Source organism: Phacochoerus africanus, chromosome 12, assembly GCF_016906955.1.
Source record: "Phacochoerus africanus isolate WHEZ1 chromosome 12, ROS_Pafr_v1, whole genome shotgun sequence".
Taxonomy (NCBI): domain Eukaryota; kingdom Metazoa; phylum Chordata; class Mammalia; order Artiodactyla; family Suidae; genus Phacochoerus; species Phacochoerus africanus.
This window is the reverse complement of record NC_062555.1, coordinates 57,696,756-57,723,690: the sequence shown is the minus strand read 5'-3', so window position 1 is coordinate 57,723,690 and position 26,935 is coordinate 57,696,756. Positions and strand designations below refer to the sequence as shown.

Sequence of the window (26,935 nt, the reverse complement as noted above, 5' to 3'; positions counted from 1 at the left end):
CACAGGTCAGCTGGGGCAGTTTCTGTGCTCATCAAATGTTCCTTGAGGACCAGCGGTGCATGCGGCCAAAGTGAAAAGTGCCTCAGGCTCAAATTATTCTCTCCCATATCGATCACATTAAGAATGACTGCATGTTCAAAACAAGCGCTGCAGCTGGAACTGGGTTTGCTCATCTGGCACCAAGGACAGTGGAACACTATGAAAAGCCTTCTAGCCACCAATGGTGTCCCAATAATGTTTCAAAACATACTGACAACTACAACTTGATTGGGAAATGTAAAAAATAAAACTCTAACTTTAGAGGATATTCATTGAAGAGACTTCTCTATCCATCTTGCAGTGAGTCAGTTTTGTCATGGAAGTTTCTATTATTGTTTATTAGCAGTTCACAGGTTGAAGGCAAAGCTCTAGTTCCTGAAAAGTCTCAATTTTACTTTTACTTCTTCAGGGATCATCTAAAGATACTCCTAGTGCTGCGTATTTAAAATCTGTTAGCAACAGAGAGAAACACAATTGAGAGAGAGGCACGAAGGCTGCACCTTGTGAGTCATCAAAGTGCTTTATTTCGTAAAGCCTGGCTCATGACTGGAGTGTACTGTTAGCACTAGGAAATACAAGGCAAACGTCCTCACTCTGTCCCAGGAGTTGACCAACAGAAATGGAAGACAGAGACTGTTACAGACAAAAATAAAGCATTTTGTAAACTTCTAAAAGCATACACAGTTTGGCCACAAAGGAAACAGTTACTCAAATAATGTACGGGTACCTTCTCTTCACTTCAGGGTCTCACTTCTGTAATTGTGGATCAAAGAAACCACAGCAGAACTTCAGAACACTGAGAGGGACTTGATGCCAGAATGAATTACGGGTGGGGGTATTAAATCACCATCTCCATTCATTTAAACACACAAAAAACAGATTTGGACAACAGGGCACATTGCCGTTGACATCATCTGTTGAGGATAACAACTATGAGAAGTCCGCAGATGAGCAGAATGGCCTTGCTGCTGGCTTCCCAGGATTCCAACTTGCTGTCACCTTGTGTGTTCGAGAGTCAACCCACATACCACGGGGTGCAGTCACAGATCTGGTCAGCCCTGAAGTCAAGTCACTGGAAGAGGCAGTATGGCAGGGGGCATTTGCTGAGTTGTAAGTAATTATTGAAGAGTGGGATTTTTTTTTTTTTCTTTTCTGAACCTGCCTACAAAAATCATCTCACGTTTTAAACAGAGAATTTCAAAGGCACAGCTTTAGCACAGTGTATAAATTGATAACCTATTCTAAGCAAATCTAGTATTCACTTGACGCCTTTCAGAAAATGCCAGGAAGTTGGTAAATACATGATCAGTGTTGAAAATTTATAACTCGATTAGACACAATCAGCACAGTTTAGGGCAATGAACATACATAACCAGATCTGGGTTAAACATTTTCTTAAAAAAAAATCATTAGGTTAATAAATGTATATCTGGAGGAAACAAACTAAACCTTTTCCTTTTCCTGTAAAAGACTGCCTACCAGGTACTTTGAATAAAACATTCACCCCAAAATGTGACTGCAGGATACATTTCAAAATAGGACAAACATTATTTCACCTACACTGTCAAGTGACTTTACATGTAAACTTCAGAAATCACATGCTGTACATTAAATTTTTAGATTCAAAAAATCCCTGTTTTCCTAATAATGTAAACAGTAATATTGAGGGTTTCAATTAAAGGGATAATTCATAACAAAATACTATGGTTTAACAGGAGAATTGAGAATTCTAAATGCTTTGCTTGCCTTCCCACTCTGGGAGATGCAGATACCATTGCCCAAAACGATGCACTTTTAAGGAAAGCTTTATTTTATTTTGTAGCATTAATTCCTATATTGCAACATAAGAGTGTATCAGTGAAGAAGCTCCAGGCAAGAAAAGAGAAGCAGTTTTCCTGGACATATTTACTGAGGTGAAAATGTACAGAGAGAGTCACCAGGGGCATCAGCTTCCTGCCGAACGAGGGGCGTGTGTCCCTGGACACTGGGAATCCCGACACCTGAACCAGAACGCACGGGGGATGCCAGCCTCCTCCGCCCGGGGCCGGGGTATGACTGTTAAGAAGGAGTGTCAGCGTGCGTAGTAGAGTGTGACAATTGCGGTAAGTTTTTTTCCCTCTTTTAATCACCATTATTATTATCTTCATTATTATTATCTTCATTATTATTACGAATACTGTCTCACATCTTTCAACTCCAAAAAATAAACTGATCCACAGTTTCTCGTGTGGTGCCGACCTGGTCGGTCTGACATGCGCAGCCTTCTCCCCGCCCCCTGCAGGTGCTCGCTCGCTCACTCACTCATTCGTCGACAGCTGCAGTCAGAGGGTTGTTGCCCCCAACACACTCTGACCAAAGCTGGTTGGTTTTCACTGATCAATGTTTAAGATGCACGCACACACACACACGCACACACACACACACACACAAACGCGCGCGCGCACGTCAGAAATAGCTAGAATGATGCTGGGAAATATCAGGTAGCTGTTAAAGCGAGTAGCCCCCAAATCAGTCATCTTGGCCTGAAGGTGTAAACGAGGAGGTGTGCTTCACTGAGTTTGGTTTTCATTTTTCCTGCGCCGAAGCCACCTCTGTCCTTCCCACGCTCACATCTCTCCGTGGCCGTGCAGGACGTTACGTCAAGATGTGGCCAATAAAGTCCAAAAAGCGCTTCGAATACTGTTCTGGGTTCACGGTGGAGATCTCCGCGCCAGCCTGGGGATGTGAGGGCAAAGGAGGAGTGACAGGATTACTACTCGGGACCCAGGCAGCTTCCACTGCAGCGGAATGAGAAGCCAGTCACTTTCCAACCTCTGCAGCCTATACTCTTAAAACAGCTGAAAATGTTTGGATATTGCGTCTGAATAACCAAGGCTCTTAGGAATCTGTGTGTGAAAATGAGGCAGAGTCGTAGGAACAACAGATGCCATCACCACAGCACTGTGACTGCTGCCACTAAAAAAAAAAAATCCAACCAGCCACCTCTGGAATGCTCCCATCAGACGTGGGACCTGTGTGGCCTATGTTCAGAAGCCACGGGGAGAATACTTTTGTTTCTCAAGAGAGCAAATTGGAGATACCTTGAGAATGACACAAAGAGCAACATTTGCCCGCAGGGAAACTCTAATAAGGATGCAAGGGCTGTGTTGTTTTTTAGGACTGAGGTTAGTGGCTGGGTGCTCAAAAATGAGGGGTGCCAGCGGCAGCAAGCAGGCTCCGTGTCAGCTGCCCGGGCTCTTTCAGGCACTGTGACCAGATGAGACACTGCTGTGACTGCATCTCCCCCAGAGGGGCAGGGCTGGTCCCCGCTGTGGTCAGTGGACCGGGTGAGGTCCAGGCTCTGCACACAGCACAACCCCATACACAACTGACAGTGTTTCTGAAATAGTTCTGTGGCAAATGGGGGGTGATATTAGGCTAGTTCCAAAGCTGGGATGACAGCCTGTTCGATTTTACACTAGAGAAAAAGAGCCTTTAATAGAGGCTGACGTTCTGGTGTATCTTGGCTCCACACTGAGGGGAGCACGTCTCTCCTTCCAGTGTGAATGAGCCAGGGCACAAGATCATCCCTGTGGGACGGGCTCTGTGGCCAGAATGGATCCCTACCAGACAACATGGTGGAGACTCGTAACTTGTGAAGTTCAGCGAGGCAGGTGGACCTCACTGGTAGGGCGGGGAGTGGGACAGAGCAGGGGCCCAGCTGGTCCTGGAGAACAACCCTCTCTCTCCACCACTGCCTAGTGACGGGATCCTGGTGAGTTACCCCATCAGCTCCCTTCCTCAGCTTCCTCATCCAGAAAGCAGGAGCACGCTAGTTGTCCCTCACAGGCTTGGCCTGGGAATCCCACAAGTTCCCACAGGCCTGGAATAGAATTCTAAGCAAGCACAAGAAAAGTGAGGGATTTGTATTATGAAACTGTAATCTTACAAAAAACTTCTCTAATAGATGAAAATACAGTCCACTGTGCAGAAATAGAATATTGCATACCCTGGAAGTGTCTGAAGCAGAGAACAGCGCTTCAGGTCTGAACATTTCATAGTAAAACACTTAGCTGTCATCATTCAATCCTTTTGTCTGAAACATTTTTCTAACAAAACGAATTTGTATAATGTGTTCTCATGTTGCATGATGCCTAAAAAGAAGAGCTGAGACTTGCCAAAAGCCCGGCTCTGACTCTGGCATCAGAATGTGACCCCTGCCGGGAACAAGGATGGAAGGACTGTGGGCAGCGTAGTGGGAAGGAGTGGACCCGAGTTGATCCCTGCAGGACAGGAAGCAGGGAGCAGAGAGGGAAACAAGACTGAGATACTTACACCGTGTTTAACAGTTTTTGCAGCGTGGGCAGCTTTCTTTTTTGCATCGTAATGAGTCAGAATGTCAATAATTGCCATAAAGTACACCTCTTTCCTAGGCGAGTCTGTAAAGGGATGAGAGCAGTGATTGTAGGACAGGTGACAACACCTGGAGAGGCTTGAGCTTCTGATGGGGCTGGGAGTCCAACTGGACGGGATTGAGGGGATCCAAAAACAAAGGCAGCAGAGGCCTTTAAAAAGTCTTGCGTGTGCCTGTGAAACAGCTTATTTAGCTTTTTGTCCCCAGTTCTCTCTCAATTTAAGAACTAAAAGGAGGATATAACCCCAGAATATAGCAGAGGAGGTCCAACAGTAAGACTGAGTATTTTTCCTTTTTTCTTAATCTGCATATTCTTTAATAATTGTGTATTACTTTGGTGTAAAGGAAAATGCTATTTTAAAAAATACTCTCTAAAACAAGAAGTAATTACATTCCCTAATTTTTTTCTACCATTACATACAACAGTTCCTAATTCTCATTGGATCTAGTATCAAAATTGGATAAAGGCATATATCATCTACAATATCTTCTAATTTCCACGAATAGGATGCTGCTTCAATTATGAACAATAAGAAAAAGTAAGTTTGACTATATCTAACTTTCCGTGTCCAAGAGACAATTTTGGTGAGCAAAATAAAAAATGCAACTACACAACGCAAACTTACCTGGCTGCTATGCCATGAGATATTTTTCTAAACAATGATGAACCACAGTTTTTATTAATCAGAGGCATGCTTTCATCTCTAAATTATTTTGGTGGTTTCCTGTAGCATGTAGTATGCCTACAAATATCCCATCACCCAGATTTTGACAGATCTCACTTTAGAGAAGAGGGCCGCAGACCCACCCCTTAATGGGGGAGAAGAGCAGAGGACATCAGAGCTTCTCATCTGGCTCCCAGGGCCAGCATCAGCACTTCTGAGAAGGAAGTGGCTGGTGGCAATGCGATGCCTGGTATGCGTGACGCGTCCATGGGAGGTTTGGAGTGGACCGCGTATGTACCTAGCTCAGGACAGACTTGAGAGCCGCAGGAAAGAGAGACAGCTAAGAGAAAAGCTATTTGAAGACCTTCCTCACATATGGTATGGATATTCACACAAGCATGTGCATGTGCGCTGTACGTATGCAACACACTCTCGTTCTGTTCCCTCAACGTCACATAATTCAAGGACCTGTCACATGACACTTCAGAACCAGACATGACAGTTACCTTTAACATACTCTTGTCCTGAAATCCATTTAGGGGGACTCTGGAGAATGATTCGTATAGGGCAGCATGCTTTTAACTGGGGTATTGATTCCTGGTAGATAGCAATGCAAAAAAACCCAGACCAATGGTAGAAAAAGTGTTGATAATAACCCCGCTTACTTTCATGGCATTTAATTCCATAAACATCAATGTTTGGGTCAAACTCGCCCGGAGCCAAGGGCGGGGAGCTGTTGAGCGTGTTTCCGGGACTGTCGGGAGGGGTTCCGACGGGGTGGGTGCCGTCGCTTTCCCCCTCCTCCTCCCCGTCGTTCTCTTCACACTCCACTTCTTCCTGCTCAGCTCTTTCCACATCGTGGATTCCTACCAGGAGGCTGTAGTCCATGAGCTTCAACTGCGCCAGAAACTGGAGGGTGGGAGGCGACATGGTCAGTTATGCCTTCAATCAACCCAGATTCCAAGAAAGAAAGCTCAGAAAAAGCGCGCATGGGGCGAGGCTGTGAGTGAAGGGGCAGCAGGAGCGAGAAGACAGTTTCCCCAGGAGCAGCCAGGAGCCTCCCTTAGGACGCTCTCATGGTCCCAGGCAGTTCCTCTGGCCCCAACTGCAGCCTCACGCTGTGGGCTGGCTCAGAGCTGGGATGATTTTCCCTGAAATGCAAAGCTGGATGCTGAGAGGCCGCACTGATCACATCAAGGTTGACTGCACCAGAGAGCAGATGCAGGACTGGCAAGGAGGAGACACAGAGAAGAGTTCACACTGGCTAATGGGGAAAGCAGGGAGCTTCCAGGGGAGTCTCCCAGGACAGCTGGGGAGAGCACTTTGAAATGCAGCACACTCCCCGGAGGAGATTATCATGCCGTCCGTCCGTCACAAGAAGTAAAAGACCAATGTCCCAATCAACCAGCAAATGCCCCTGTCACTGCTCTGGTGAACAGGGCTATCCTTCAGTCCCCTTCGGGTTTCCTTCCCATGGAGATGCTGAAGCTGGCTCACCCTCCAAGAGGCAGCACAGGCCATGATGCCCTTCCTTCCTCCTGCTCCAGCCCCGCCTAGGAGGTAACGTGCGGCAAGACCCAGCTCTGCGCACTTGGCTACTCTTGTTGGCCGAGTTCCTTTTTTACTTTCCTTGTCATGCTTTTTATTTCTTCTTTTTTAGTAGATGCACCAGATCTGAAGCACAGTATTCTAACAGATCAGTTAAATGTGGTATTTTGGTGTTAGGGCAAAGCGAGATAGCCCATCTGCCAGCTGAAGCCAAAAGGCTCTGGAACCCTCAGCCGGCGGTGCACAGGAACCATGTCACCTCTGCCCCTGGGCTCTGGGTCTGAGAGGGCACATGATCCTGACTTTCAGAGGCCTCGGGCCCCCTTGCTCAGTGATGCAGAGAAGCTGATGGGCCTTGGGGGCTACTCTGACAGAATTTAGGAAGTAAACTTCCTTACATAAGGGTAACAAATGAAATGATAGGTCTTGAAGTGCTAGCTGCAAATGAAATCAATTTGCAGAGACCTGCAGAGCCAGTTCTTTCTCCCAGCTCTGTCTCTGAGCTGAAAGAGAAGCTGTGCTCCCTGAAAGTCGGGGAGGAGAGGACGGCAAGGTCCAGCTGTTTTCCAGCGCCTTCAGCCTCGCCTGCTGAGACTCCTGCCTGCTCACCCCTTCCTTAGCTTGTCTTTCTACAGAGAATCCCCTGGGGCCAGGCTTAATCTTCCCCATTTGTTCTGAGCTCAGAAACCAGAAATCCAACAAGTCTTTATGTTTAGATATTTAAGCAAGGTAGGAAAAAGCTAATACTAAAAGTAGATAGAAGCAAATCCTTTGTCAAAAACGAGTGCCGCAGAGCAGCCAACATACATGAAAAGATGCTCAACATCACGCATCAGGAAAATGCAAACAAGGAAATGCAAATCAAAACCACAATGAGATGCTACCTCAGGCCCATGAGAGTCGCTCTTAGCCAAAGCACAAATAAGTATTGGCGAGGATGTGGAGAGAAGGCGGGCAACCCTTGTACGCAGTTGGTGGGAAGGTAAACTGTCCTTTTCTATGGAAATGGTGTGGAGGGAGCTCAGAAAATTAGAAACAGAACTACCATATGATCCAGCAATCCTGCTTCTGGGTATATGGCCAAAGGAAATGAAACTATCTTGAAGAGAGATCTGCATCTCCCATGTTCACTACAGTATTACAACACCTGAGATGTGAAAACAACCCAAGTGTCTGTCTATGAATGAATGGATAACAAAGGTATGTGTGTGGATAACACACACAGTGGAACATTAAGCTTTAAAGAAAAGGAAATTCTTTTGCAGCAACACGGATGGAACTAGAGACGCTCATACTAAGTGACATAAAAAAGAGAAAGACAAGTTTCATATGATATCACTTATATCTGGAATCTAATATTTGGAACAAAAGAACCTTTCCACAGAAAAGAAAATCATGGACTTGGAGAATAGACTTGTGGTTGCTGAGGGGGAGGGAGTGGGATGGATGGGGAGCTTGGGGTTAACAGATGCAGACTCTTGCCTTTGGAATGGATTAGCAGTGAGATCCTGCTGTGTAGCACTGGGAACTGTGTCTAGTCATTTATGATGGAGCATGATAATGAGAGAAAAAAAGAAAGTATACATGTATATGTAACTGGGTCACCATGCTGTACAGTAGGAAAAAAATAATGTATTGAGGAAATAACAAATAAGAATATATTTCAAAAAAATTAAGGAAATTCTGACATATGGTACACCATGGATGGACCTGGAGGGCATTATGCTAAGTGAAATAAGCCAGTCACAGAAGGATAAACACTTCATCGTATCAGATGTGGAACCTTAAAACAAGAAAATAAAGTCAAACTCACAGAAACAGAGGACAGAAAGTGGTTGCCAGGAGCTGGAGGGTGGAGGAAACGAGGGGCTTGGTAAGAAGGTACAAGTTTTCAGCTCTAAGATAAAGTCTGAGGGTCTCATGTGTAATATGGTGGCCACCATTGCTAACACTGCCTTGTTTAATGAAATCAGCTCCCCGGATGGCTGCCTGGCTCTGAGTTGGTAAAGGAGTCAAGCATTTTCTGGTGTTACTCTCGAGATGGGAGATGGGGAAGGCCAACCACTGCTGGTTCTGTGATGATTTAATGGGGCCGTTTGGGGGAAGCCATGGGAAGCAGCAGAGGCATCCTCTCTCGGGGGCTCAAAAAACTGATTTTATGGCTGGGGAATCCACCCTGTGCTTTGCTTAATAGAGTACTTAACACCTTAATTTTTTCCAGCTTTACTGATGTATAAATGACAGACACAATTAGACGTGTACAATGTGCTGATTTGATTTCTCGTGAAAGGATTCCCCCCATTGAGTTATTTAACATGTCCATCACCTCAAATATTTGTGTGTGTGTGTGTGCGTGCGTGTGCACACGTGCAGGGCGACAAGGTAAAAGCCTCTCTCTCCCCGTCCCTGCTTCCTCTGTGCCCTTGGAAGGTCCCTGGGACTGGATGCTGCCTAAACTTCCACTTCCAGTCCTCTGGAAAGGGGAGAATTTGATCTCATTACTCCCTGCTTAAGACTTTTCAGCGGGGTCCCATTTCTCACAGGGTAGAAACAGACTGACATGGCCTGTGGGACTTGGATGGTTTGGCCCCATCACCTCTTGGGCCATCTCCAACCCTGCTGGCCAGCCTCTGGCCCTCTCACTGTGCCCGTTCACCTCCTACTTGACCTTCAGGTCTCAGTTGCAGGGGCACTTGCTCAGAGAAGACTTTCCCAGTTCCTGCCTGATTGCACATGTTCCTCTAAGGATACCTGGCTTAGCCGCACACTCATTTTTTTTTTTTTGGCAGTGCCTGTGACCTGTGGAAGTTCCCAGGCCTGGGATTGAACCCGTGCCACAGCTGTCATCAGAGCCACAGCAGTGGCAATGCTGGGTCCTTAACCTGCCGAGCCACCAGGGAACTCCTACACACTGATTAGGTTATTTGAGTAATTTCTATCTTCCTCAAACACCGCAGCCTGACACAGGCAGAGGCTCTGGCTGTGCATCATGATGAATCAAATCCATCTCACCTGGCTTCATTAGTCCAGGTCCTTTTATGACTCAGATGTCCTCCAAGGGGCATGAAGCCTAAACAATAAAAGCTACCTGCCTAGGTGTTTTCTAGGAACTTAGAGTCAGCTGCATCTAGTTGAAGCTGAGCTGATTAAGGCTGGATAGGACCACCGACCCTCCAACTGGGCATTCGTGAGTGTCCTTTTGGCCTCGCAGAGGATGGAAAATTCTACCCTCAGATCTGGCAGAGGCCAGCAGTCTACTTTCACCTGTGCCGGAGGACGATTCCTGCACCTTTTGCCAATTGCCTTTCTCCACGCTCCCCCCTCCGCCCTGTTGCGCCTCACTCTGCCCTGCTGCTTTCTTTGTTATCCCATGAGCACTCCAGCCCCCTTGCCTCGGGGAGGCGGGGCTGAGGTTTGTTTCCCACCCTCTCTTTGCTTGGCCACATCGCCAGTGTGCCTTCTCTGCTGCTGAACCTTGGCCACGTCGCTGCTAGAGCTCAGCTTGCTGCACATTGTCGGGCAGAAGGAACCTGGTTTGGTGACACCCTCACTGGCTCGTGACTCCCAGGTAAGCAATGTAGCTACGTGTTCCTTATTGAAGGAGTGGGCTACCTACTGCTTCTTCCCCAGCCCCCTGACCTCTCTCTAATTTGCCCCAACCCCTTCTTCTAATAACCACCCAAACTGAATAAAAACTAAAACTGAACCAGAAAACCTTCTTTTGAGCACCCACTGGAAGCAAAACGAGACCATTTACGTTAGAGCTTTTGCTTTGCGGAGCAGAATCTCTAACACATACGCCTACCATTTCTTCCTTCAAAGGGGTGGTGTACAAACACTCAAGTGTGCCGTCTGTGCAAGAGTACAAAAGGGGCTGCCTGTATTAACTTGCCAAAGGTCAGGCAGGGAGGGGTGACAACCAGAGCTGCCCTGCTACACGAGGCAGGGTGGGTCTTCAGGCTCAAGTCTTCCCCTGGCACCTGGGCTGCTCACAAGGTCGGCCAGGCCCCGAGCTCTTTCCTGGGTCTTTGATCTGTGGTCAGACCACTGCTTGGGCTCCTCTCCCAGTAAAGAAACACTTGTAGTCAGTAAATCAAAGTGACTAGCTTCCAGCATCACCCAGTAATCCATCAGTGACGTGAACATGCATCTCTTGGTAAGAAGTTGTTCCGATTTGCCCAAGATCAAGGAAACCCCTCGCAGCCCTAAATGGGTATTATGTAAATCTTCAAATCTGTGGGACTGAGATAGAAATGGAAAAGACCAAAGGCAGCACAGGGGTTAAGAGGATCGCTTTGACCCACTAAAGTATGAAACTCTTAAATAAAAATTTAAAAATACAAGCCTTGGGGTCAAATGGTCAACTGAATCGTATCTGCTAGTAGCTAACTAAACTCGGGGGGATGTGAAGAGGATTAGAGAGAATGCAGTGCAGGCAGGCTATGCCCTGCACGTAACAGGCGGGGGAGTTTCGATCGTTAGGCAAGTTATGACTGTCCGCGTTCTGGTTAAAACCCTTTTTCCATCAAGTATGTAACTTAAACGTGGTGGGGGGGCAGGTTCAAGTGAGGCGGGCCAAGAGGAGAAGCATGGGGGCGAGCTTTCCCAGCTCTTGACAAAACTCCCTTGAAAATCTCTTCTCAAGTAGATAGGAACAAAATGCAGCAGTAACCCTGAGGTGCTTGCTAGAGAAAGCTGCCGGTGGACGTCAAACTGCTGCAGCGGGCTGAAGATGAGGCGGCGGAAAGAGAAAAAGGGTCCAGGACTCCCTGGAGGTTTGCCTCCAGCTAACACTGGGAACTTAAAACGCATTTGCTGCTTTCTCTTCATCCCTTTAAGCTTCTAACGCAAATTATCTAAGTACATAAGATTTCAACGCATGAAGATTTTTAAATCTTCAGGTCTCCTGCTTTCCAAGTTCTTAATTATCCGCCAGATCTCAATCCGCCTCTTTCCCCCTCGGGATATCCCATCGAATCGGATTCCCTCCTCATTAATTCCTCACAATGGCCAAATCTGAGCTGGTATCTTCCTCAAGATCTTTAGGAGCCTTGCCATGAACAAAGTCATAAAACCTGTGGCTAAAGAGCTGTTAACAAACGCTCCTTCATCAACAGTTTGGAATTCACTTTATTCGCTAACTTGAACACAATTACCACCTGCTGAATTACCACCTCCCAACACTGTGACAGTAGGAGGAAGGTTGCGAGCGGCCCTATTTAAGATTGCATTTTCTCTCTTGTTAAAAGCCGTCTCTTGGAGCGCTTTGCCGGAGCGCGTCACCTGCGATCTCCCCCACACCTGTGTCACCTTCACGAATGTCAATCAGCAGTTTAGGAGCAGTTTGGGCTCAAATCCCAGGCTGAATTTAGCAGCTGCTTGTCCTTGAGCAAATTAGCGCCTCTAGGCTCAGTTTTCTCACCCATAAACTGGGCCAGCAGCACTCACTCCCAAGGAGTGAGAAGAATGAGGAGGAATGACTGCAGCGGAAGGACTTGGGCGCCCACATCCCGCTACCCCCACCACTTCCTCCCCTCACACCCACGCGGCTCTGGGCCCTGGGCCCTGGGAAAGTGCCGTCTTGCACCCGGGTGACACCTAGATCCCAGTGTGAGTCAATGAGAGATGGGAGGACACAAGTGACTTTTCACTCTCCGAAGTGCTTTCTTTTGAAGAAAAGAGCTCCTAGATACTCATGTGTAAAGCTGTCAGAAATAAAGTGCTTTTCTGTAGCATATGAAGAGAACAGGATTTCAACTGCAGGAAAAAAGCAGTTAGATTATTTTCCTACAAAAATACTCATCTGTAATAAAGTCATCTTTTACTGAAAGCATTAAGTAACCACTCCCTTCCTCACAAAAAAACAAAACCAACACCAACCTGTGCTTAAACAGGCTAGCCAGCTAAATTGGAAAGCATAAAACTGATGGAAAAACTAGATTACATTCTAGTCTCATTATCAAGATCAGATGTCAAGCTACTTCACCATAATTACCTGCTTAAAAATTTAATAATGCTTCTGCATGAATCTCAAAACTAAGGACACTTATCAACCATTCAGAGTTTTTTTTTTTTTAAATGAAAGAACGCTTTATGCCCTGTCTCCATTTCAACACAACAGCTTAAGTGTGAGAGCCATGGATGGGATTAAAATTATCCAAATTCTCTAATCAACGGCATTATTAGAGACAATGAAAGGGCGAAGAGAATCCTTATGTAATTCAACTGTAAATTTGAACAGCTTCAGTTACATTATTTCTGGAGTTGAAATATCACAGTGATATACAGCCAACAGAAAAAAGATGAAAACCATTTTTCTAGTAGATCAGATAACCCTAAGGGCTATTTATAATTGCTAAAACAAATTATGTTCCAAATCAAAGACTTGCAGAATAATAAATAAAATTCCCAAAGAGTATGTCTACCTATGGCACTGTTATCATCAGATCAAGCTGACCCAAAGTAAAAAGGGAAATACTTAACTCATTATTCATTTTAATAAAAACAACTGACAACTGAGGAAAAATAAATGCTTATTAATGAGAAAATGGAGAAAAACTACTTTTAAAAAAAGAAACTTGTATCCTTTGCAAATAACCATATTTAGGTTCTAACTGAAGCCTGTTTATCATATAGGTTAAATTGTAAAAAAAAAAAAAAAAATCTTATAACCTAAAAATAATTATGAACTAATTTGGTCAGTCTGAGTGTCTTGCAATGAAAGATGTGAGAAGATGAAAAAGGAAGTTATAATACTGCTTCTGTCCCCATGGGGGATACAATCTAATGCAGGACACTCCTTCTCTGGCTCAAGTCATTTAGTTTTGAATGACCTGAGAAAGCATCTTTCCACAAAGCCTCCCTAAGGGGCAGCTCTGTACTGGTATGTGGGGAACTGTATTTCCAAGTTAAAACACACAAAAGCAATAGTTAAGAAAAGCGTGGTTTAGTAACTAAGAGCGCTCTTTGCATGGTTTTGTAACCTAACAAACTTCAAGAAAATAACTTTGCCTGGCCTTATTTCTAGAAGAATTATATAAAAGGAAATTCAAAGGGAGGACTGCAATGCCTTTACAATAAATAAGATAGGGAAAGGTATATTTTTAATTCCTAATGTTTACGAAGAGAGCTCCGTTATAGACTAAAGGTGCATTTCCAGAGTGTTTTATTTCTCACAACATGCCCCATGACCCTGGTGTCCCTAACTGCCTTTGTGCTGTTCCCATGATGTGCAAGGCTGTCCCGATGGGCCCAGGGGCACTAGCCTCAGAAAGGCTGGTAGAAACAGCGTTCAGTGACTACGACTGGGTTTTCTAACACTGAGATGCGGTTCAGATGGAGAAAACCCACCTTCAGGCAGTCGATAAAGATTTGTTGCGCACATGCTCTGCTCTCTGACAGAATGCAGTCCTTCCCCATCCACCCCAAGCCTAGCTGCTGTGGGCAGTCAGTCTGAATGGACTCCAGCCACGCAAAGGCTACCCCCCTCCCTGCCCCCCAACAGAGAAGATGTAAACCTGAGGGAGGCGATGCACGTGCCTGCCTTTGTCTGCCCTCTGGGGAGAGACCTGCCGAATTGGCACACTTTTCTCTCAAGCAGATCACATATGAGATACACCTGTTTTTATCTGCCTTCAATAATGTACGATATATCCATTTTTGCCTTGGTTGCAGGATAGATGGTTTTAAAAGCTCCTAAAAACCCAACAGTGTTGACATTCGTATAATGGGGCCATCCTTTATATTGATTCTTTTTCCTTACCTCAACATCCTTCTTCAGTTTTTCCAGGAATACCTTTTTGTTGTTGTCATCAATATAAATCTTCTGACCCTCGTTAATGAAATCATTATCCTTTAAAGTTGGCAGTTCTTTGGCCTGAAAAGAATGAGAAAGAAACTTGACTAAAATCTTGAAAGTCATGCACAGCTTCCAATCCTGGAGGTTACGTTTCCACCCCCTGGGAAGCTGAGGTTGCCCTGTTCACTGCAGGGGCCTTACCCAAGGCAACATGTGAGGTAGCCTGAGGGCCGCAAGGGGGCACTAGTGAGCTATGACCGCTGGAAGCATTCCCACTAGGAATGGAGGGTCCGACATACATACTCCATATCATGAGGCTTCTGTGATAAAGATTTCACGGTTTTCATAGGAATGAACCTGACTGCTTTCTTAGATTCATTTTCTAACAAGAAGTCTTCTGAGTATAGCATTTGTATTCTTGGAATTCTTTATCAGGAACCCTTGATTTTACTGCAGATACAACCCAACTGCCCTCCGCCCCCATCACACACACTCTTTTGGGGTAGCCTTTGCTGCACTCAGGTTACAAATAACATGTCATCTTGCTCAGGAAAGCACCATCCGTAATCATATCTCATCTCTGAGTCAGGAGAATGTGTAGCTAGAAGTCTGCCCTTTGAAACCTTCCTGCACACCACTCCAAGAAGGAAATGGTCTTCACCTGGACAGCAGCAAAGGAAAATGTCTTTTAGCATGAAGCATATTAAGATGAGAGGTCTTACCCTTTAAAATAAAACGGTAGTGAGCTGGCAACTAAACTGTACTTACACTGGCCAACACAAAGTAATGAGCGACTAGCAAAATTGGGTCATATGCCAAAAAAAAAAAAAAATTTGGTTTGTACTGCAGCATGTAGGACAAGAAAGGCAAATAGCTTTAAAATAGGGTGGGAGTTCCTGTTGTGGCGCAGTGGTTAACGAATCCGACTAGGAACCATGAGGTTGCGGGTTCGGTCCCTGCCCTTGCTCAGTGGGTTAACGATCTGGCGTTGCCGTGAGCTGTGGTGTAGGTCACAAATGAAGCTCAGATCCCACGTGGCTGTGGCTGTGGCTGTGGCGTAGGCCGGCATCTACAGCTCCAGTCTGCCCCCTAGCCTGGGAACCTCCATATGCCGAGGGAGCAGCCCTAGAAAAGGCAAAAGGAAAATAAAATAGGGTTGGATTAGTGCCTTAGCGCAGTAGGCTTCGCGTCAGTTTCATAAAATAGTGTGGATTATTCCATTTAACTTTGAAGTGCAACCTGCATTCTGGGAGTTATAACCACTCCTGCTTATTTCTTCTCAGTTGAAAGGAACTCAGTATATTGCTTTTCTGAGTACACTCATGAAAGCCTCCCTTCCACAAGTGCGAGCTAGATGGGGAAATAATCTGAGGAAAGAACACATGCTCCTTTCTGGTCTTCACACTGCCACCCTCCTTATTCAGATAAAAGAAATCACTGAGAACATCTACTGAGCACCTTTCAAATGCCTGAGCTTTTTCCTCCTGTTCTATAAAGTACACACTCGCATCTAGCTGTACAAACAGGTATAACTCAATCCTAAATGAGTAGCTTTGCTGCTCATTGTAACTTACAGAAAATTTGCAGTTTTGTGGTTTGTTTTTGAATTTGATACAACTACTGCCAAAACAGTTATCCTTAACAAAGCAAGTATAGCAAAGCTTAGAAAACTAAAGATTTCATTCGATAAGCAGTTACTGAATGCCTGTCAAGTATAGGAAGCAAAAAGTAAACAGGTCATCATTTGTATCCTAAAGGAATCTAATCCTGCAGAGTAAGAAAACAGGGCAGTGCGAGTTTGTAAAGCACACAGTTTCGTACTGTTCTTTGAGGGGAGACTGATCTACTTTCAAGTACTTTTATGCTGAATCAGAGTCTAAGGAAGTGAAATGCAGTGCCGTCCTTCACAAAAATCAAGGGGCCTGGTAGACCAACTCCCTGAATTTGTCATCAATCATTGAAAAGTGTAAAATGTGAAAGAAAACCCTGAATGTGAAGACAGCATGTTAATGGGAAATGTTTGAGTCAATCACCTAGACCCTACGTGTTCTTTTCTTGGAACTGGAACACGATGAAATTTCACAGTGAATGAAATGCAAGGGTCTTGGAGGGCAGTGAGAAGCTAAGCATTGCCAAAGATACCAAACTGGGTGCTTTAGAAAGGGCTGAAGCCAGATCCTTTGTCTCTTTCTTTTTAAATTATAGTTGATTTACAATGTTCTGTCAATTTCTGCTGTACGGCAGTGACCCACCAGTTGATATATATTCCACTGTGTATATGTACCACATCATCTTAATCCGTTCACTTGGCAAGGAACATTTAGGTTGTTTCCATGTCTTGGCTGTTGTGCATAGTGCTGCTGTGAACACAGGGTGGGCGGGGGCATGTATCTTTTTCATTGAAAATTTTGTCCAGATATATGCCCAGGAATGGGATTGCTGGATCACTGGCAGGGTTTTTTTGTTTTTTCGTCTTTTTTAGGACTGCACTCACAGCATATAGAGGTTCCCAGGCTAGGGGTTAAATCAGAGCTATGGCTGCTGGCCTACACCACAGCCACAGCAATATGGGATCCAAGCTGCGTCTTTGACATACACCACAGCTCACAGCAACTCCAGATCCTTAATCCACTGAGTGAGGCCAGGGATCGAACCTGTGTCCTCATAGATACTAGTCAGTCATTTCCGCTGAGCCATGATGGGAACTCCTATATGGTAGTTCTATATTTAGTTTTCTGAGGTACCTCCATACTGTTTTCCATAGTGATTGTACCAATTTACATTCCCACCAGCAGCATAGGAGGGTTTCTTTTTCTTCACACCCTCTCCAGTATTTGTTATGTGTAGACCTACTAATGATGGCCGTTCTGACTTGTGTGGGGTGGTATCTCTGTAGTTTCGATTTGCATTTCTCTAATAACCAGTGATGTTGAGCATTTTTCCATGTACCTGTTGTCCATCCATATGCCTTCTTTGGAAAAATGTCTGTTAATGTCTTCTGCCTATTTTTCAATTGGGTTGTTTTGGTTTTTTTTCCTCGTAGTTGTAAGAGTTGTTTGTATATTTTGGAGATTAAGTCCTTGTCGGTTGCATCTGTTGAAACTATATGCTCCCATTCCATATGTTGTCTTTTCTTTTCTTCCTCTTTTTTTAAAATGGTTTCCTTTACTGTCAAAAGCCTTTAAGTTTGATTAGGTCCCACTGGTTTATTTTTTTGTTTTTATTTCTACTGCTTTGGGAGACTGACCTAAGAAAACATTTGTATGGTTGATGTCAGAGAATGTTTTGCCAACAATGTTCTCTTCTAGGAGTTTTATGGTGTCTTGTCTTATGTTTAAGTCTTTAAACCATTTTGAGTTTATTTTTGTGCATGGTGTGAGGGTGTTCTGGTTTCACTGATTTACATGCAGCTGTCCAGTTTTCCCAGGATCACTTCCTGAAGAGACTGTCTTTGTCCCATTTTATATTCTTGCCTCCTTGGCCAAAGATTAATTAACCATAGGTGCTGGGTTTATTTCTGGGTTCTCTATTCTGTTCTGTTAATCTGTATGTCTGTGTACCAGTACCACACTGTCTTGATGACTGTAGTTTTGTACTATTGTCCGAAGTCTGGGAGAGGTATGCCTCCTGCTTGGTTTTTGTTCTTCAGGATTGCTTTGGCAATTCTGGGTCTTTTATGATTCCATATAAATTTTGGGGTTGTTTGTTGTGGTTCTGTGAAAAATGTCATGGATAATTTGATAGCGATCACATTGAATCTGTAGTTTGCTTTGGGTAGTATGGCCATTTTAATGATATTAATTCTTCCAATTCAGGAGCACGGAGTATCTTTCCATTTCTTTGAATCTTCTTTAATTTCCTTAATTAACGTCTTATAGGTATTTAATTTTGGGGGTGCGATTTTAAGATACTATATTTTTATATTCCTTTTCTAATATTTCATTGTTAGTATACAGAAACGCAACTGATTTCTAAATGTTCATCTTGTATCCTGCTATTTTGCTGAATTCATTGATCAGCTGGAGTAGTTTTTGTGTGGAGTCCTTTGGGTTTTCTGTGTATAGTATCATGTTATCTGTAGAGTGACAGTGTTACCTCTTCTCTTCCAATTTGGATACCTTTTATTTCTTCTGTTTGCCTGATTGCTGTGGCTAGGACTTCCCATACTATGTTGATTAAAAGTGGTGAGAGTGGACATCCTTGTCTTACTCCAGATTTCAGTGGGAAGGCTTTCAACTTTTCTCCATTGAGTATTATATTGGCAGTGGGTTTGTCATAAATGGTTTTGATTATGTTAAGGTATGATCCCTCTATACGCACTTTGGTAAGATTTTTTATCACGAATGGATATTGGATTTTGTCAAATGCTTTTTCTGCATCTATTGACTTTTTTTTTTTTAATCTATTTCTTGGGCCGCTCCCATGGCATATGGAGGTTCCCAGGCTAGGGGTCGAATTGGAGCTGTAGCCACCAGCCTACGCCAGAGCCACAGCAACGCGGGATCCGAGCCGCATCTGCAACCTACACCACGGCTCATGGCAACACCGGATCGATAACCCACTGAGCAAGGGCAGGGACCGAACCCGAAACCTCATGGTTCTTAGTCGGATTCGTTAACCACTGTTCCACGACAGGAACTCCTTTTTCTGCATCTATTGAAATGATCACGTGGTTTTTGACATTTATTGATGTGGTGTGTGTCACTGATTTGCATATGTTGAACCATCCTTTGAACTTGGGATGAGTCCCACTTGGTTGTGCATATGATCTTTTTTGTGTGTTGCTGGATTCAGTTGGCTAAAATTTTGTTAAGAATCTTTTCATCTATATTGATCAAAGATTTGGGCCTTTAATTTTCTTTTTTTGGTAGTATCTGTCTAGTTTTGGTATTGGGGTGATGTTGGCTTCATAGAACGTCTTTAGGATTATTCCTTCTTCAACCCTTAAGAAAAGTTTATGCAGGATGTACTGGTATAGTTCTTCTTTGTATGTTTGGTAGAATTTGCCTGTAAAGCCATCTGGTACTGGACTTCTGTGTAGGGAGTATTATTATTACATATTTAATTTCATTTCTAGTGATTGGTCTGTTCAATCTATTTCTTCTTGATTTAGTTTTGGCAGGCTGTATGTCCCTAGAAAGTTGTGCATTTCTTCCAGGCTGCCAAATTTGTTGACATATGACTGTTCATAGTATGCTTAAGTTTTTTTGTATTTTTGCAGTATCCGTTGAGACTTCTTTTTTCATTTATTTTGTTTGAATTCTTTCTCTCCTCTTCTTGGCAAGTCTGGTCAGAGGTTTGTCAATTTTGTTCACCCTTTCAAAGAAACAGCTCTTGGTTTTACTGATTTTTTTTTTAATCGTCTTTTGAAGCTCTATTTTATTGATTTCCTCTCTGATCTTTATGATTTCCTTCCTTCTGCTGACTTTAGGTTTTATTTGTTACTAATTTTCTAATTCTTTTAGGTGCTGAGTTAAGTTGTCGATTCGAGATTTTTCTTCTTTTTTGAGGAAGGCCTGTATCACTGTAACTTCCCTCTACAAACTGCTTTTGCAGCATACCACAGATTTTGAATAGTTGTGTTTTCATTATCATTTGTCTTGAGGTATTTTTTAATTTCCCTTTTGATTTTCTCATTGACCCACTGGTTTTTTAGTACCATGTTGTATAGTCACCATGTGCTGTTTTTCCTCATTTCTTTTCCTGTGGTTGATTTCTAGTTTCATGTCATTGTGGTCAGAGAGGACACTTGAAATATGCTCTTAAATTTGCTGAGATTAGTTTTGTGCCCCAGTATGTGGTCAGTCCTTGAGAATGTCCCATGTGCACTTGAAAAGAATGTAAAGTCTGATTTTTTTGGATGTAATGTCCTTAATATATCAATTTAAGTCTAACTTTTCTATTGCATCATTAAGGATTCCTGTTGCCTTAATGATTTTCAGTCTAGAGGATCTGTCCATTGATATGAAAAGTCTCCTACTATTATTGTATTCCCATCAATTTCTCCTTTTATGTCTGTTAGTATTTGTTGTATGTGTCTGTATGCTCCTATACTAGGGACATATATATTGATGACTATAATATCCTCTTCTTGAACTGATCCTTTTATCATTAAATAGTATCCTTCTTTGTCTTTATGGTCTTTATTTTAAAAAGTCTATTTGTCTGGAGTTCCCATTGTGGCTCAGTGGTTAACGAATCTGACTAGGAACCATGAGGTTGCGGGTTCGGTCCCTGCCCTTGCTCAGTGGGTTAACGATCCGGCGTTGCCATGAGCCGTGGTGTAGGTTGCAGATGCGGCTCGGATCCTGTGTTGCTGTGGCTCTGGCGTAGGCCGGCGACTACAGCTCTGATTGGACCCCTAGCCTGGGAACCTCCATATGCCGAGGGAGTGGCCCAAGAAATGGCAAAAAGACAAAAAAAAAAAAAAAAGTCTATTTGTCTGATATGAGTATTGCAACTCCTGCTTTCCTGTCTTTTCAGTTCTCATTAAGTATCTTTTTCCATCCCCTTACTTGCAATTTATATGTGTTCTTTGCCCTAAGGTGAGTCTTTTGTAGGCAGCATATTGTAGGCTTTTGGTTTTTTTATCCTGTCTGTATGTCTTTTGATTGGAGCATTTAGTCCATTGACATTTAAAGCAATTATTGATAAATATCTACTCATTGCCAATTTAAACCCTGTCTTCCAGTTGATTCTATGTTTCTCCTTTTTTCCTCTTTTTTTGCTTGGATGTTTTCCTTTTATTTTATGCTTGTGTCCTCTTCTTTTGTTTTTGCGACTGTCTTGTTTGGTTTTGATTTCTGTTGCCGTGTTTTTCAAGTATGTTAACCCCTTCTTATATCTGCTTGCTTTAGCCTGAGAGTCACATAGCTTCTATTTCTTTAAAAAAAAAAAAAAAAAAAAGTCTAGATTTTCTTACCTTTCTTCCCCACATTTTATGATTCTGATGCCCTTTTTTAACATCTTCATGTTTATCCTTTTGCTATTCCTTGTGTTTATCGTTGGTTTTACAATAGTTTTTCCCCCCCTTTAGATCTGTATAGTGGTTTATTTAAGTGATTATATTCCAATTGTGATTTCCTCCAACCGATTTCTTCTTTATTTAGAGGAGCCTTTTCAGTATTTCTTTTAGAATGGGTTTGGTACTGCTGTACTCTTTCAGTGTTTGTTTTTTTGGAGAAATTCTTTATTTCTCTTTCTATTTTAAACAATATTCTTGCTGGGTAGAGTGTTCTAGGCTGAAAATTTTCCCTTTTAGAACTTTGAATATTTCTTGCCACTCCCTTCTGGCCTGTAGTGTTTCTATAGAGAAATCAGCTGATAGCCTTATGGGGGTTCCCTTATAATTAACACTTTGTTTTTCTCTTGCTACCTTTAGAATCCTCTCTAACTTTTGTCTTGGTGTGGGCCTGTTTGGGTTCAACTTGTTTGGGGCCCTCTGTGTTTCCTGTATCTTAATACCTGTTTCCTTTAGATTTGGAAAGTTTTCAGCCACAGTTTCTTCAAATATATTTTCAATCCCCTTTTTTTAATTCTCCTTCTGTAATCCCTACTAAGTGTAGGTTGGCCCACTTTATTTTATTCCGTAGGTCTCTCATATTGCTTTCATATTTTTTCATTTGGTTTTCTGTCTGCTGTCCTGACTGGGAGATTCCCATTATTCTATCTTCCAGGTCACTAATTTGTTCTTCTGCATCATTCTGCTCTCCAGTGCCTTTAACTCAGCTTGTGTCTCTGCAATGAATTTTCTAATTTTTCTGGTTCTTCCTTATATTTTCTAGTTCATTTCTAAAGTAATCAGCATATCTGCTCTTAATTCCTTCAGTATTTTCACTATCTCCTTTTTTGAACTCAGTGTCTGTCAGACTGTAGAGATCTATTTCATTGTTTGCTCCTTCAGAGGAATTCTCTTGTTCTTTTATCTGGGAATGGTTCCTGAGCTTCTCCATTTTACACATATTTTTTCTTATTTTGTGAGTTTAGAGAAAACCACCATTGTAGTCTTGGAGGGCTGTTTATATGCAAGAGTGCCCCTGAGTATTTTGTGAGGGCTTACCATTTATTTTTGGCACGAGGGTCTCTTTCCTCAGTGTGAGCAGGCTCTTATCCCCTTGATAAGGTGCTGCACATGCTTCCAGGGAAATGGAGTCAATGGGCAGGGCTAGTAGCCAGTGCTTGGTTGCTGGGCAGTGGCAAGGACCCATGGGAAGGCGGTACAGGCCTCTCCTAGTTGGAGGGCCCTGGGAAGTGGCAGTGACCCTCAGGCAGGTGTAGGCAACACTGGATTGTTTGGCAGTGGCAGCAGCAGGGTGTGTGCATTCCCAGGGGAGTGACAGCAACAACAGGTGGAGCTTGGTTGCACCTGTGTCCTCTGTGCTGACCTCTGAGGTGACTGGGGCTGTAGGTGGTATCTGTTCATGGATCCCTCATGGTGGCGGGCTGTGCCCACCTCTGGAATCTGAGATGACTGAGTTTGCCCCTGCTGCCTATAGATTGCACAAGAGACACCCCGTTGTGCTTAGCCCGTGCAGGAGGCACCGCATCACCCACAGCCCACTCTCTGAGAGTCTGCACTTGCACAGAGAAAGACATTTTCATGGCAGTCCTCCCCTCCTCCTCCTGCCCCTCCCCAACAATGGCTCCTTGCTTCACCTGCGGGCCCAAACCTCCTCCCAGGTTCCTTGGCTGTGGCACACTGCTCCCTAGCCCCTCAGGCTATCTCCACTCAGCCAACCCTGGGCCTCTTCCTAGAACTGACCTCAGAGCCTGCATCTCAGTGCCCCAGCCACCTTCCAGACATCTCAGGCTGTGGTGTCCCGGAAGGTGGTACCAATGGTCTGCGTGGCTCTCTCTCTGCTTTGCCCTCCTCAGTCCAGCTGCCGTAGTTATTCTCTGCGGCTTTGAGGTCCCTCCAGTTTGGCTGATCTCCCTGTCGGCCAGGTGGCTTCCCAGGGTGTGGGTTCCTTTCCTCTTTCACAGCTCCCTCTCAGGAGGGCTAGTCCTGTCCTGATTTCTTTCTTTCTTTTGTTCTGCCTGGTTATGTGGAGGGTTTTCTTGCCCTTTTTGGAGGTTTAAGGTCTTTTGCCAGCATTCAGTACAAGTCGTTCTACATGCAGATGGGGTTTTTGATGTATTTGTGATGTGTTAGGGAGATGTTGAATGCCACATCTTATTCCTTTGCCTCCTGCTCCTGAAGCCAGATCTACACACACACACACACACACACACACACACACACACAGAGGAAATGAAGGCCAGTGACTCTCCAAATGACAAGCTGACATCTGTCTAGGGGAGCGTGGTGTGGTGGTTGGGGGCATTAAAGATTAAGATCAGCCTAAACTCTGCAGCTCGTTTTTCTATGTCTAAATAAAGAAGGGGAGAGAGATTTTTGTTTATGTGTGAGCAGGAGAAACCTGAAGGCAGGGATGGCAGGCTACAGGCAAGGTGGCTGTAAATGTCACCCAATCCATGCTGGTGATACCCGTCGCATTAATGAAGATGAATGCAATTTCAGAGGCACCCCAGCAGAATTACCTCCTGTGACAGGGAGAGTATAATCCTACCTCATAAAACTCCGGACACTCTGTACTACATTACTAGGCTTGTGAATTTCACAGGCAGTAGGGATGTATTTAGATTGGATCAAGTTCAAAAAAGGGCAACAAGATTGGTTAAAAGACTTAAGGGCTTATTGAAAGGCTCAAGAGGTGTAGGCAGACCCTTAGGGCAGCTGTGAGGGGAACCCCACACTGGTCCATAAGCAGCATCAACCCCTGCCTCTGCTCCCTTGCTTGTGTCAGCGGGATGGCAGGGTGCTTGGCAACACCAGGACTTTGAGGATATGAATCCTGAGGGTCTAATCCTCCACCCACCCAAGAACTTCCATATGCCACAAGCACGGCCCTAAAAAGAAAAGAGAAAGACACCATTTGTTTTGAGGGACGCTATTTCACTATGAATTAATGAGCATAATAAACTCTAGATCTAACACTACCCACAAAGGTGGTCTGCAGAGCAGTGCAGAGTAATTGTGGGCAGCAGCAGATCCCACCCTTCGCTTTGCAACACTGGCTTATCTACACTTAGGGGAGTTTTGAAAGCCTTGAAGTCACTGGGTCTGGTTCTTTTTTTTTTCTTTTTCGTTTTTTTAGGGCCATACCTGTGGCACATGGAGGTTCCAGGCTAGAAGTCCAATCAGAGCTACAGCTGCTGGCCTTCGCCACAGCCACAGCCACGCCAGATCCGAGCCGCCTCTGTGACCTACACCACAGGTCACGGAAATGCTGATCCTTAACCCACCGAGTGAGGCCAGGGATCGAACCCGCAGCCTCATGGTTCCTAGTCAGATTCTTTCCGAAAGACATCAGCTCGGAAGCACTTTTGAACTGGGGACTTGGAGGCCGGCTTCGAGCCAGCAGTCAGCCAATTTTCCAAAGTGGTCATAGCTTAAGCTTTACTTACTCACTCTGAATTAAGTTCTCCTGGCCAGTTGCAAGTAGACTGAGAGCCTCCAAGTGTGATGGGGAATTGCATCTCCTCACACGGTACTTGCTGGGAGGCAGCGCCAAGGGGGAATGAGGCATGGGAAGGGCTTTTCTTCCTACATCGCCCTCCCTGGGACTCACACGGGCGCCCAGGCCTTGGCAGGGGAAGTGAGGCTGTGGACCACCAAACTCAGCACCAAGGCCGGCACAGCCCAAGTCTAAGGCAGGAAGCAGTTCTACCGGGGTGGGCTGGACTCCAGTGGCAGTCATCTCCACTAATGTGGCATGTAAATGTACCAACGCGGCTAAAGGCATAAGCACAGGGACACCAGTCACCCTGCAAGCCAGCTTTCCTGCTTCTGTTGTGCAGATAAAGTCAGCAAAGTATCTTTCCTTGGCACTCCTGGTGGGTGATGCCAGACCCCAATCAGATTCGGTGCGACAGAGACTGGATTCAGGCCACCTGGGTTGTTTCTTAGCTCCCCCAGTTACTGTGTGACTTGGAGCAGGTTACTTAACCTTTCTGTGTCTTGGCCATCTTTAAAAGGGGATTGGCACACAGCACCGCTGTGAGGACTCCACAAGTTCATATACCTAAGAGGCTTAGGGCCACGCTTGCCACGTGGAGAGTTACATCTAAATGTTTTTGTTGTTTGCTGGTCATGTTCTCAAGTATGGTGTGTATACTGAGAAAAGTTCATCACTAATCCAGAACGAGATTTTGTTTTTTAATTGGCATATTTAACACTGAGAATAGCTGGGATGTTGCGAACCTGCTGCTCAATCTGTCCAAGCCTCAGGTTCTTCAGCTACGTAGTGGAAAATCAGTAATATCTATCCAGTAAGGTTAGCACATGAATGAAATGACAGTTTTCAACAATGAGAACTCACTACGGAAGCACGCATCTCAGTTGCACATTGGTCATTTTTGACCATTACCAATACGGTCACACGGTACTTCCTACTATTGAAGAATATAGACTTGCCCCTCGTCTTCTATCCTTCCTGACTTTTTAAAACAAATAGGCTCGTTAAATTGGGGCTCTCAGTCATCTAAGCCATGCTTAAAACTGTGTTTTCAAGTTTAATTAGGCACCAGTGTCTCATGCGGCTTCTCTACATACTGCCTAAGTTTTCAAGATGCTTTTGCTGATTGCACCCCCCCCCCCCAGCATACACAAGTGCAAGGTTATTTCATGTCACTGCATCAGATAAGGTGCATTACAGGTGACAATGGCGTAAGCCCCTGCCTTGGCTGCTTTCCAAACCTTTTCTGTGAAGTCTCTTGGCCCAAGAGACCGCTGGTCACCGCCAAAGCTCTCCCTAGCTAGAAAACCTCACTGAAACCCAAATGAGAAAAAAACACTGCTTTATAATAAAAATTGGGTAAGTTAAATTTTTAGAGTAACAAAGTATCTATATTTCATATTTGTTAATATGGCATTTAAGTAATACTTTTTTATGTATATGGCCAAAGACAAATATGCTTAATTTTTCATGGGTTTAGTTTTTCCTCAGTGAGTAGATGATAACCGTGGGTAATTTAATGAGTGTAATTTTGCTGACCTAACATGGAAATTCACTAATTGAAATCTCAGAAAAACAATGAAAACTAGAGAGTAATAAGCTCCTTGGGAACATTTCACTTGCTATGAGCTGTAGAAGAAAACTGTTTCATTATAAACATGCCCTGCCCTCATTTTTGTAACTATACTATTGGATGAAGAGTTTTTGGTTTCTTTTATTAAAGCACAGCATCAGAGGCTCTAGTTCAGCAAGTCCATATTCTTCAACAGTAAGAAACACACTATTAACAGTATCAGTCTTGGTCAAAGATGCTTTATGTGTAACTAAAACACAAATGGGCGGGAGACTTGAACACACAGAACCGCGTCTGAGCTTAAAGATGAGCAGCATGCAGGCAGAATTCTAATGTAAGATGCATCTGAATATACTTATTCCCTAGGGTTCAATGAAAGCTATAAATGATCTCTAAGGACAG

At 44.1% G+C, this 26,935-nt stretch overlaps 1 protein-coding gene across 3 annotated transcripts in view; it reads right to left on the bottom strand.

Moving 5' to 3' along the window:
* Positions 1 to 540: 540 nt before the first annotated feature.
* The window catches only part of PIP4K2A (phosphatidylinositol-5-phosphate 4-kinase type 2 alpha), a 184,445-nt gene continuing 158,050 nt past the window's right edge, over positions 541 to 26,935 (bottom strand). For all 3 annotated transcript variants that reach the window (XM_047755045.1, XM_047755043.1, XM_047755044.1), the window contains 4 exons: positions 14,408 to 14,521; positions 5,763 to 6,006; positions 4,354 to 4,457; positions 541 to 2,754 (listed from right to left, as the gene is read on the bottom strand). In XM_047755045.1, the coding sequence (XP_047611001.1) occupies positions 2,674 to 2,754; positions 4,354 to 4,457; positions 5,763 to 6,006; positions 14,408 to 14,521 (543 nt within the window). In that variant the 3' untranslated portion in view covers positions 541 to 2,673. The remainder of the gene's footprint in view (positions 2,755 to 4,353; positions 4,458 to 5,762; positions 6,007 to 14,407; positions 14,522 to 26,935) is intronic.